The sequence below is a fragment of the Engystomops pustulosus genome, chromosome 4 (genome assembly GCF_040894005.1).
Source record: "Engystomops pustulosus chromosome 4, aEngPut4.maternal, whole genome shotgun sequence".
Lineage (NCBI taxonomy): Eukaryota > Metazoa > Chordata > Amphibia > Anura > Leptodactylidae > Engystomops > Engystomops pustulosus.
Window position 1 is genome coordinate 11,162,366 of NC_092414.1, and position 14,112 is coordinate 11,176,477.

At 45.6% G+C, this 14,112-nt stretch overlaps 1 protein-coding gene across 2 annotated transcripts in view; it reads right to left on the reverse strand.

The window, feature by feature from the left end:
- The window catches only part of SYN3 (synapsin III), a 221,593-nt gene that overhangs the window by 103,153 nt on the left and 104,328 nt on the right, over positions 1-14,112 (reverse strand). For both annotated transcript variants that reach the window (XM_072145126.1, XM_072145125.1), the window contains exon 6: positions 5,287-5,376. In XM_072145126.1, the coding sequence (XP_072001227.1) occupies positions 5,287-5,376 (90 nt within the window). The remainder of the gene's footprint in view (positions 1-5,286; positions 5,377-14,112) is intronic.

Sequence of the window (14,112 nt, forward strand, 5' to 3'; positions counted from 1 at the left end):
TCCACCATGGACCCCACTTCACCATGATCCCATTCCACCATGGACCCCACTTCACCATGATTCCATTCCACCATGGACCCCACTTCACCATGACCCCATTCCACCATGGATCTCACTTCAGCATGATTCCATTCCACCATGGACCCCACTTCACCATGATCCCATTCCACCATGGACCCAAATTCACCATGATCCCATTCCACCATGGACCCCACTTCAGCATGATTCCATTCCACCATGGACCCCACTTCACCATGACCCCATTCCACCATGGACCCCACTTCCCCATGATTCCATTCCACCATGGACCCAAATTCACCATGATCCCATTCCACCATGGACCACACTTCACCATGATCCCATTCCACCATGGACCCAAATTCACCATGATCCCATTCCACCATGGACACCACTTCACCATGACCCCATTCCGCCATGGATACCACTTCACCATGATTCCATTCCACCATGGACACCACTTCACCATGACCCCATTCCGCCATGGATACCACTTCACCATGATTCCATTCCACCATGGACCCCACTTCACCATGATTCCATTCCACAATGGACCCCACTTCACCATGATTCCATTCCACCATGGACCCCACTTCACCATGATTCCATTCCACCATGGACCCCACTTCAGCATGATTCCATTCCACCATGGACCCCACTTCACCATGACCCCATTCCACCATGGACCCCACTTCACCATGCTTCCATTCCACCATGGACCCCACTTCACCATGACTCAGTTCCACCATAAACCCACTTCTCCAAGAGCCCATTGACTATGATCCCATTCCACCATGAAGCAACTTCCCCAAGATCTCAGTTTACCAAGGTCCCATTCTATAAAGACCCCACTTCCCATTAACCTGTTCATCCATAATTGGATTTCACCAAGATCCCATTCCACTGAGACCACATTTTACCAAGATCCAATTCCACCATGGCCGAACTGCCCCATGATCCCATTCCACCATGAGCTAATTCCATCATGACCCCACTACGTTACACCATGGGTTTTGGAGAAGGTCATCTGTGAGGCTTTGGCATGGCATCAAGTAGGCTCCACAGTAGGTGCAGGGGTTGGAATGTGGAGAACAAGTAGGTAAGGCACGAGTAGGGGATATATTCAAAATCTATGGTGGTCATGGAACTAAGTAACCAGGCAAGAGGCAAGGCAGGAGGAGCCATGAGCATCTTCTATCGTGATACCTCTTCACACTGAGCCCCATGGCACCACGGCTCCACTTCATCTCCTAATTTTTCCATGATCTATCATTAAGGAGAATCCAATACCCTTTTTCATTTCAATATCACCCCACCATAACCCTACTTCTCCGTGACCTCACCTCACCGTGACTTCCATCATTTTACTATATGGGTTCACTCACCATCTCTCCAGACATCCATCACTTGAGACCACTCCCGTTCTCTCGCTACTGGGGCCATAACATTTCGTCCAAAATTGGCAATAAATAGCCCTTTACCTGGTCTAAAACCCTCATTGCCACCACCAATGCAAATCATACCTTTGTCTGTAATGTTAGTAGCAGCAGGACTGTGAATAACAGATTTATATTCCTGTATTGTAACACTGGCGGTGTTTCCTCGCACTTTTGTGCTCTTTGCTGATAGTGTTAGGTATTGTCCCTAGTAGCTGTGTAATGATACCTTTGTGTATGCTGTTAGTAGAAGCAGTACTGTGATATATGGAATTATATTCCAGTATTCTAGTGAGTGTATGTCCTCACACTGCTGTGCTCCATGCAGTGTTAGGTATTGTGCCTGCAGAGATGTGTTACCACACCTTTCCGTATGTTGTTAGTAGCAGCAGGACTGTGTTATATTGATTGATATCCCACAGACCTTCTCTCTTGGCAGCAGGACTGTGAAAATTGGACTAACATTCCAGAATTGCATCCGCACACTGCTGTTATCTGAGATCACAGTTCCACAGCCGTTATCCTCTGGTCTAAGTGACTGGTGTAGTATTTAACCTTCAATGTATACTCTGGGGTGTGTCCTCACACTGCTGTGCTCTTAGCTCTCTGCACTGAACAGCCCCACAGCCCCTCCCCTCTGAGTGACTGTTGAAACCTGATACAATTATTTCTCTAAACAGAGGGGAGGGGCTGTTAAGCAGCAGAATGCACAGAGCACAGCAGTGTGAGGACACACCCCATGTAACACTGTGCTGAGAATATGGAGACATATTGGGAGATTATTCAGTGTGTAATATTGGTGAGGATGTAAGGTGGGGATGGGGTTCACTTTAAATTTCGGAATTCGGAAGTATCTTTGTCCTTGTGAGAATGGAACAAAATCCCCTAAATTTCCCCCAAAATGCGGCTATCTCCTGGCGCATAATGGACGGCCCTGGTTTTCGCATATTAATCAGTCTGGGTAATGACTCACATAAGTCATGTGTGCGTTGCGCCAGATGTTTCCTCCGTATACCGCCGTCTCCGGTGACTATAGGTCCCGCCAGCGGACTTTATACCTATTAAACCTCATTAGTTCCCCTAACTGGGGTCAAGAGACGACACAATAACAATCCATATTCTCTACAGCAGCCGGACGGGCAAACAAACCGATCGTGTTATGGATTATGTAACACACTGTAACAAAAGACAGGCTGTGCTGTGTACATAGTCTGGGTTCTGGAACCACAACGTCTGATAAGAGCCCTCAGACTTGGGTGGTGACAGACAGCAAAGCCCGTCTTAAAGGGGGTGAACAAAAATATCCTTAAATAACATAAATACTTTGTAGACTGATATGTTTCCGTGGTAACAGACTACAAAGCAACACTCTGTAGTCAGGTCCTGCATATGGCCTCCTAAGAGCATGGACTTGTGAGGAGATCATACATAGGCTGATACCAAACCCATGACCCCGGTACTTCCACCAAACACTGGTTCTGAAGACTCCAAGTACTGTTTTTGACGTAAGAACTGGAAAGCCCCTTTAAGGTGCAACTTCAATAACCTATGCCCGAATCCACATTCCACACACCACTGATTCCGAGAGTCTTCCGTGGACAATGAGTAATAGCGACAGAACACAAAAATTTCTATAACAGATTAAGGCGTTTCCATGGTATCAGACTACAAACCAACCACGTGTAGTCAGATCCTGTAGTCATGTGTTGGTCCGATCCTACATTTTTTTGTTATTGGTCTATCTGGCTCTTCTACTGTCAGAGGAGAAGAGAAGTTTTGTTTGTAGTCTGGTGACATGGGAGCGCATAGGTCTTAGCTGCGTACACAAAACGGTAAACTCTTTGCACTAATAAATACTCTTTTCGCTACTGGTTGGAGGTAGAGTGTCCCTTTAAACTTTATGAATAGCAAACATACTTGTCTGGAGAGACATTTGAAGCCCCTCCCCTCATAGTTAGCGCCCCCCGGGGGAATATTCGGTGCCATCCATTGTAGTCGTCCTGCACGTAGCCGTGTTTGGTGGCAGCGAGGTGACGGGTGTTTTGGCAGCAGATTAAAAAGCCGGAGATTTGGAAAAGGTACAAACGAACACATTTGATAGCGGTAATTATAAAACCGCCATCTCACGCCTTCCATTGTGCCGCCGCACACTCCGAGGATCACAATGTAAACGCCTTCAGATCTGAGCTAGAAGACCTTACAATCCAGGAACAAGCCCAAAACTGAGCGATGGCGAATCACCAAATGCCACGATTACCAAAAAGAGATACATTTTCTGTATTTTCGTATAAGCAGTCTCAGGTCTCTGTATAGAGGAATAAAGTTCTCAGAACTTTTCTTAAATTTGATGAGGGGCTCCTGCTGTAGTTTTCACCCTTTAACCCCAAGACATCACTTGCCAACTCTGCCGACTCTGACCCTGTCTGCCGATTCTCACCACGACCGCCGACCCTGGACTACGCCTGCCGACCCTGGACTACGCCTGCCGATACGTCTGCGACTCTGACCGCCGACTCTGACTTTGGACTACGCCTGCCGACCGTGGACTACGCCTGCCGACCGTGGACTACGCCTGCCGACCGTGGACTACGCCTGCCGACCCTGGACTACGCCTGCCGACCCTGGACTACGCCTGCCGACCCTGGACTACGCCTGCCGACCGTGGACTACGCCTGCCGACCCTGGACTACGCCTGCCGACCCTGGACTACGCCTGCCGACCCTGGACTACGCCTGCCGACCGTGGACTACGCCTGCCGACCCTGGACTACGCCTGCCGACCCTGGACTACGCCTGCCGACCCTGGACTACGCCTGCCGACCCCGGACTACGCCTGCCGACCGTGGACTACGCCTGCCGACCGTGGACTACGCCTGCCGACCGTGGACTACGCCTGCCGACCCTGGACTACGCCTGCCGACCCTGGACTACGCCTGCCGACCCTGGACTACGCCTGCCGACCCTGGACTACGCCTGCCGACCCTGGACTACGCCTGCCGACCCTGGACTACGCCTGCCGACCCAGGACTACGTCTGCCGACCCTGGACTACGTCTGCCGACCCTGGACTACGTCTGCCGACCCTGGACTACGTCTGCCGACCCTGGACTACGCCTGCCGACCCTGGACTACGCCTGCCGACCCTGCACTACGCCTGCCGACCATGCAATACGCCTGCCGACCCTGGACTACGCCTGCCGACCCTGCAATACGCCTGCCGACCCTGCATTACGCCTGCCGACCCTGCACTACGCCTGCCGACCCTGCACTACGCCTGCCGACCCTGCACTACGCCTGCCGACCCTGCACTACGCCTGCCGACCCTGGACTACGCCTGCCGACACTGGACTACGCCTGCCGACCCTGGACTACGCCTGCCGACCCTGGACTACGCCTGCCGACCCTGCACTACGCCTGCCGACCCTGCACTACGCCTGCCGATACGTCTGCCGACCCTGCACTACGCCTGCCGACTCCAGACGCTGACTATGACAAGCCACCATCTGGCCAAAGTTATAGTAAGGTCAAGAGAAAGACTCTAGGTTGAAGAAGGCTCATCCACCTAGGACCATCTTCATCCAAGAATCCTGCCCTAATCTAAGTGGAACCGAGGAGTTTGTAAGTCCCAACACTTTTCTGATTGGATACAACCTGAATTTGCCAGAACGGTCTCTGAGAATTAGAACAAATATCTGTGAAAGGTGACCGGCCACATGTAGAGGTCCATGGTCCAGGACTACACTGACCACCACCTGCCACCATCATCTGCTGTCTACTGCCCGAGACATCCCCCTGTCTCATCCTACAGCCAGATGGAAAACCAGTGTCACTCACCATCTGCTTGTGGTTAGGATAGAAGGACTGATCGATCAGGGGGAACTTCTCCGGACCCAGGCGCTGGAAGATCTTTATGAGCTGTGAAAACTGGAAAGACAATGACAGAGTAAGAAGCCGGGTCACATATATCATTATATACAGGAGATCCCCAGGTTATAGCGGCTGTACATATATCACTATATACAGGGGATCCCCAGGTTATACCGGCTGTACATATATCATTATATACAGGAGATCCCCAGGTTATACCAGCTGTACATATATCATTATATACAGGAGATCCCCAGGTTATACCGGCTGTACATATATCATTATATACAGGAGATCCCCAGGTTATAGCGGCTGTACATATATCATTATATACAGGAGATCCCCAGGTTATACCGGCTGTACATATATCATTATATACAGGAGATCCCCAGGTTATAGCGGCTGTACATATATCATTATATACAGGAGATCCCCAGGTTATAGCGGCTGTACATATATCATTATATACAGGAGATCCCCAGGTTATACCGGCTGTACATATAACATTATATACAGGAGATCCCCAGGTTATAGCGGCTGTACATATATCATTATATACAGGAGATCCCCAGGTTATACCGGCTGTACATATATCATTATATACAGGAGATCCCCAGGTTATAGCGGCTGTACATATATCATTATATACAGGAGACTCCCAGGTTATACCGGCTGTACATATATCATTATATACAGGAGATCCCCAGGTTATACCGGCTGTACATATATCATTATATACAGGAGATCCCCAGGTTATAGCGGCTGTACATATATCATTATATACAGGAGATCCCCAGGTTATAGCGGCTGTACATATATCATTATATACAGGGGATCCCCAGGTTATACCAGCTGTACATATATCATTATATACAGGAGATCCCCAGGTTAAACCGGCTGTACATATATCATTATATACAGGAGATCCCCAGGTTAAACCGGCTGTACATATATCATTATATACAGGAGATCCCCAGGTTATACCGGCTGTACATATATCATTATATACAGGAGATCCCCAGGTTATACCGGCTGTACATATATCATTATATACAGGAGATCCCCAGGTTATACCGGCTGTACATATATCATTATATACAGGAGATCCCCAGGTTATACCGGCTGTACATATATCACTATATACAGGAGATCCCCAGGTTATACCAGCTGTACATATATCATTATATACAGGAGATCCCCAGGTTATACCGGCTGTACATATATCATTATATACAGGAGATCCCCAGGTTATACCAGCTGTACATATATCATTATATACAGGAGATCCCCAGGTTATACCGGCTGTACATATATCATTATATACAGGAGATCCCCAGGTTATACCGGCTGTACATATATCATTATATACAGGAGATCCCCAGGTTATACCGGCTGTACATATATCATTATATACAGGAGATCCCCAGGTTATACCGGCTGTACATATATCATTATATACAGGAGATCCCCAGGTTATACCGGCTGTACATATATCATTATATACAGGAGATCCCCAGGTTATACCAGCTGTACATATATCATTATATACAGGAGATCCCAGGTTATACCGGCTGTACATATATCATTATATACAGGAGATCCCCAGGTTATAGCGGCTGTACATATATCATTATATACAGGAGATCCCCAGGTTATAGCGGCTGTACATATATCATTATATACAGGAGATCCCCAGGTTATACCGGCTGTACATATATCATTATATACAGGAGATCCCCAGGTTATACCGGCTGTACATATATCATTATATACAGGAGATCCCCAGGTTATACCGGCTGTACATATATCATTATATACAGGAGATCCCCAGGTTATAGCGGCTGTACATATATCATTATATACAGGAGACCCCCAGGTTATACCGGCTGTACATATATCATTATATACAGGAGATCCCCAGGTTATACCGGCTGTACATATATCATTATATACAGGAGATCTCCAGGTTATACCGGCTGTACATATATCATTATATACAGGAGATCCCCAGGTTATACCGGCTGTACATATATCATTATATACAGGAGACCCCCAGGTTATACCGGCTGTACATATATCATTATATACAGGAGATCCCCAGGTTATACCGGCTGTACATATATCATTATATACAGGAGATCTCCAGGTTATACCGGCTGTACATATATCATTATATACAGGAGATCCCCAGGTTATACCAGCTGTACATATATCATTATATACAGGAGATCCCCAGGTTATACCAGCTGTACATATATCATTATATACAGGAAATCCCCAGGTTATACCGGCTGTACATATATCATTATATACAGGAGACCCCCAGGTTATAGCGGCTGTACATATATCATTATATACAGGAGATCCCCAGGTTATACCGGCTGTACATATATCATTATATACAGGAGATCCCCAGGATATACCGGCTGTACATATATCATTATATACAGGAGATCCCCAGGTTATACCGGCTGTACATATATCATTATATACAGGAGATCCCAGGTTATACCAGCTGTACATATATCATTATATACAGGAGATCCCCAGGATATACCGGCTGTACATATATCATTATATACAGGAGATCCCCAGGTTATACCGGCTGTACATATATCATTATATACAGGAGATCCCCAGGTTATACCGGCTGTACATATATCATTATATACAGGAGATCCCAGGTTATACCAGCTGTACATATATCATTATATACAGGAGATCCCCAGGTTATACCGGCTGTACATATATCATTATATACAGGAGATCCCAGGTTATACCAGCTGTACATATATCATTATATACAGGAGATCCCCAGGATATACCGGCTGTACATATATCATTATATACAGGAGATCCCAGGTTATACCGGCTGTACATATATCATTATATACAGGAGATCCCCAGGTTATACCGGCTGTACATATATCATTATATACAGGAGATCCCCAGGTTATACCGGCTGTACATATATCATTATATACAGGAGATCCCAGGTTATACCAGCTGTACATATATCATTATATACAGGAGATCCCCAGGTTATACCGGCTGTACATATATCATTATATACAGGAGATCCCCAGGTTATACCGGCTGTACATATATCATTATATACAGGAGATCCCCAGGTTATACCGGCTGTACATATATCATTATATACAGGAGATCCCAGGTTATACCAGCTGTACATATATCATTATATACAGGAGATCCCCAGGTTATACCGGCTGTACATATATCATTATATACAGGAGATCCCCAGGATATACCGGCTGTACATATATCATTATATACAGGAGATCCCCAGGTTATACCGGCTGTACATATATCATTATATACAGGAGATCCCCAGGTTATACCATCTGTACATATATCATTATATACAGGAGATCCCTAGGTTATACAGGCTGTACATATATCATTATATACAGGAGACCCCCAGGTTATACCGGCTGTACATATATCATTATATACAGGAGATCCCCAGGTTATACCGGCTGTACATATATCATTATATACAGTAGATCCCCAGGTTATACCAGCTGTACATATATCATTATATACAGGAGATCCCCAGGTTATACCGGCTGTACATATATCATTATATACAGGAGATCCCAGGTTATACCAGCTGTACATATATCATTATATACAGGAGATCCCCAGGTTATAGCGGCTGTACATATATTATATACAGGGGATGCCCGGGTTATAGCGGCGGCTCTCTGGTGACAGTGCTGGGAATGCAGATGATGGAGCACAGATGTGTGCGGCTCCCTCTGGTTGCTGTGATATCCGGGGGATGGGATCTTGCTGTTCCCAGTGTTGGGTATTTGGGATAACCCGGAGATTCTATTTCCTTATTTCCTGGACATAAAGAATTTATGTGAAACTTTCTCATCTCATAAATGTTATAAGGAGCAGAACTTAAAGGGGAAGTCCATGTCCAACCAGAGAACCTTCCTCTCTGTGTAATACACAGGGCACCTGTCAGCTCTAGTTGTCACAGCTCCGCCCACATTTAAAGGGACAGTCCTACTACAGTAGATTTATCAAAATTCTGATGGTACAGAACTGAGACACAGAAAAGGAGCTACTCTCTCACAGCTGCTGGTTTGTTACAGTGTATTGCTGTAGGTATAAGGAATTCTTGCTTACTGTTAGAAGCTGCTGTCACAGCTGCTGCTTTGCTAAAATGTGTTGCTGTAGGTATAATCAATCATTTGGTAGTAATAGAAGATATTCTAACAGCTGCTGGTTTGTTGCAATGTATTGCTTTAGTTATCATGTATCCATTTTTTACTAGAAGGCGCTACTCTCACAGCTGCTGGTTTGTTACAGTGTCTTGCGGTAGCAGGTATAATTAATCCTTTGGTACTATTAGAAGATATTCTCACAGCTGCAGGTTTGTTACAATGTATTGATGTAGGTCCTCGGTATCTTTTCTCACTTTCCGGAGCTGCTGATTTGTTACAATGTATTGCACTAGGTATAAGATATCATTTGCTACTCTCAGAAACTGGTCACACAGCGGCTGGTTTGTTACAATGTATTTGTATAGGCATAAGGTAATCCTGTCTTATTCTCAGTAGTTGGCTCTAAGAGCTGCTGGTTTGTTACAATGTATTCCTGTGGGTATAAGTCCTTCTTTCATACCCTCAGAAGCCACTCACACAGCTTATAGTTTGTTACAATGTATTGCTGTAGATACAAAGTATCATGTCCTACTTTCAAAAGCAGCTTTCACAGCTGCTGCTTTGTTACAGTGTATCCCTGAAGTTATAAGTTTTCTTTCCTTACGCTCAGACGCTTCACACAGATGCGGTTTTGCTCCAATGTATTGGAGTGGGCCAAATGTATCCCATTTTAGCTCTCACAAGCCACAACACAGCTGCTGGTTCGTTACTATGTGTTGGTGTGGGTATTAGTTATCCTTTTATACTCTTTAGGAGCCACTCGCACAGCTTCTAGTTGGTTACAATGTATTGTTCTCAAAGCGACTGGTTTGTTACAGTGTGTCAGTGTCTATAAAAGGGGTCATTGTATAAAGAAGAAGCTAAAAAGCTCTGCTGTGTCTGCACCCCAATACAGATGTAGCAGGGCTGACATTGTCATTGACCTCTGTGCATGATTCATTAAAGGGGTTGTCCACTTTCAGCAACATCTCTGCTTGCTGTCATTGTATAGAAATCTTCACTGTTTACTTCCAGTGGATGAAAACCTGTCCATGGCCATGTGATGTCACACAGGTGCACAGCTCGTTATATCACACGGGTGCACAGCTCGTTATATCACATGGCTCTGATTACTCTGTGTGATACTAACGAGCCGTGCACCTGTGTGACATCACATGACCATGAACAGATTTCTATAGAAGGACAGCAAGCAGAGATCTAGAAAATAGTGAGGAATTTATACAGAAAGAAGGTTAGACAATGTAACTATTTCTTGCACAAACAACATCAATTATTTGCTGAAAAGTGGACAACCCCTTTAAGTGCAACATTGTATAGTTGTATCTATGAGACAAGTTTAGGCACATGACCATCATCTGACCCATAACACAGGGTACAGAGCCGGCTCATTATTCCTGACAATCGGGGAAAGATGGCGACCGAGAGAGCGGAGCGTGACAGGAGGAAGGAAAACAAGAGCTTGTTATGTCTGAGCAACACGACCGGCTCTGCATTATCTACACAGCATCAGGGAACCGCACTACTGTCTGACTACCTACTACATGTTATCTGCTAACCTGAGCACAACCAGGAATAGTGAGTGCAGCTCTGGAGTATAATACAGGATGTAACTCAGGATCAGTACAGGATAAGTAATGTCATGTATGTACACAGTGACTGCACCAGCAGCAGAATAGTGAGTGCAGCTCTGGAGTATAATACAGGATGTAACTCAGGATCAGTACAGGATAAGTAATGTCATGTATGTACACAGTGACTGCACCAGCAGCAGAATAGTGAGTGCAGCTCTGGGGTATAATACAGGATGTAACTCAGGATCAGTACAGGATAAGTAATGTCATGTATGTACACAGTGACTGCACCAGCAGCAGAATAGTGAGTGCAGCTCTGGAGTATAATACAGGATGTAACTCAGGATCAGTACAGGATAAGTAATGTCATGTATGTACACAGTGACTGCACCAGCAGCAGAATAGTGAGTGCAGCTCTGGGGTATAATACAGGATGTAACTCAGGATCAGTACAGGATAAGTAATGTCATGTATGTACACAGTGACTGCACCAGCAGCAGAATAGTGAGTGCAGCTCTGGAGTATAATACAGGATGTAACTCAGGATCAGTACAGGATAAGTAATGTCATGTATGTACACAGTGACTGCACCAGCAGCAGAATAGTGAGTGCAGCTCTGGAGTATAATACAGGATGTAACTCAGGATCAGTACAGGATAAGTAATGTCATGTATGTACACAGTGACTGCACCAGCAGCAGAATAGTGAGTGCAGCTCTGGAGTATAATACAAGATGTAACTCAGGATCAGTACAGGATAAGTAATGTCATGTATGTACACAGTGACTGCACCAGCAGCAGAATAGTGAGTGCAGCTCTGGGGTATAATACAGGATGTAACTCTGGATCAGTACAGGATAAGTAATGTCATGTATGTACACAGTGACTGCACCAGCAGCAGAATAGTGAGTGCAGCTCTGGAGTATAATACAGGATGTAACTCAGGATCAGTACAGGATAAGTAATGTCATGTATGTACACAGTGACTGCACCAGCAGCAGAATAGTGAGTGCAGCTCTGGAGTATAATACAGGATGTAACTCAGGATCAGTACAGGATAAGTAATGTCATGTATGTACACAGTGACTGCACCAGCAGCAGAATAGTGAGTGCAGCTCTGGGGTATAATACAGGATGTAACTCAGGATCAGTACAGGATAAGTAATGTCATGTATGTACACAGTGACTGCACCAGCAGCAGAATAGTGAGTGCAGCTCTGGAGTATAATACAGGATGTAACTCAGGATCAGTACAGGATAAGTAATGTCATGTATGTACACAGTGACTGCACCAGCAGCAGAATAGTGAGTGCAGCTCTGGGGTATAATACAGGATGTAACTCAGGATCAGTACAGGATAAGTAATGTCATGTATGTACACAGTGACTGCACCAGCAGCAGAATAGTGAGTGCAGCTCTGGAGTATAATACAGGATGTAACTCAGGATCAGTACAGGATAAGTAATGTCATGTATGTACACAGTGACTGCACCAGCAGCAGAATAGTGAGTGCAGCTCTGGAGTATAATACAGGATGTAACTCAGGATCAGTACAGGATAAGTAATGTCATGTATGTACACAGTGACTGCACCAGCAGCAGAATAGTGAGTGCAGCTCTGGAGTATAATACAAGATGTAACTCAGGATCAGTACAGGATAAGTAATGTCATGTATGTACACAGTGACTGCACCAGCAGCAGAATAGTGAGTGCAGCTCTGGGGTATAATACAGGATGTAACTCTGGATCAGTACAGGATAAGTAATGTCATGTATGTACACAGTGACTGCACCAGCAGCAGAATAGTGAGTGCAGCTCTGGGGTATAATACAGGATGTAACTCTGGATCAGTACAGGATAAGTAATGTCATGTATGTACACAGTGACTGCACCAGCAGCAGAATAGTGAGTGCAGCTCTGGAGTATAATACAGGATGTAACTCAGGATCAGTACAGGATAAGTAATGTCATGTATGTACACAGTGACTGCACCAGCAGCAGAATAGTGAGTGCAGCTCTGGAGTATAATACAAGATGTAACTCAGGATCAGTACAGGATAAGTAATGTCATGTATGTACACAGTGACTGCACCAGCAGCAGAATAGTGAGTGCAGCTCTGGGGTATAATACAGGATGTAACTCAGGATCAGTACAGGATAAGTAATGTCATGTATGTACACAGTGACTGCACCAGCAGCAGAATAGTGAGTGCAGCTCTGGAGTATAATACAGGATGTAACTCAGGATCAGTACAGGATAAGTAATGTCATGTATGTACACAGTGACTGCACCAGCAGAATAGTGAGTGCAGCTCTGGAGTATTATACTGGATGTAACTCAGGATCAGTACAGGATAAGTAATGTCATGTATGTACACAGTGACTGCACCAGCAGCAGAATAGTGAGTGCAGCTCTGGAGTATAATACAGGATGTAGTGTAGTAGGAGTAGTGATGTCAGAGGTTGACCGCTACTCAGAGGCTTCTGGGTCCAAGATCAACCGGGATAAGTGTGAGAGTCTCTGGCTGGGAGAGGGAGGTCCAGGCTTTGATCTCCCGGACACTCTTCCAGGGCCCCAAGACTCTGCCAAAGTTCTCGGCATCGAATTTGGCCAGGGGGATTACCCCATGCAAAACTGGGACGGCAGGCTTAAGATCGCCGCCCAGAAGGTGGACCAGTGGAAGGGTTGGTCTTTGACCCTCAGAGAAAGGGTTAATCTGATCAAAACTTACCTGCTCCCGTTACTGATTTATCTGGGCAGTGTGTGCATGTTGCCAGAACCCCTCTGGACTCGGGTCTACAGTCTGTTCTTCCAGCTGTTATGGGGGAATAGGCTGAACCTTATCAAGAGGGAGGTTACTTACCGCACGAGGAGACAAGGAGGGTTGTGTATGGTCAACCCTGTGGTGTTCCTAGTGAATACCTTTCTTAAGATCAATATCGCAAACCTCTGGAAAGAGAGGGCTCCTCCGTGGGTATACTCCTGCAGGGGATGGGCTCCTCCGTGGGTATACTCCTGCAGGG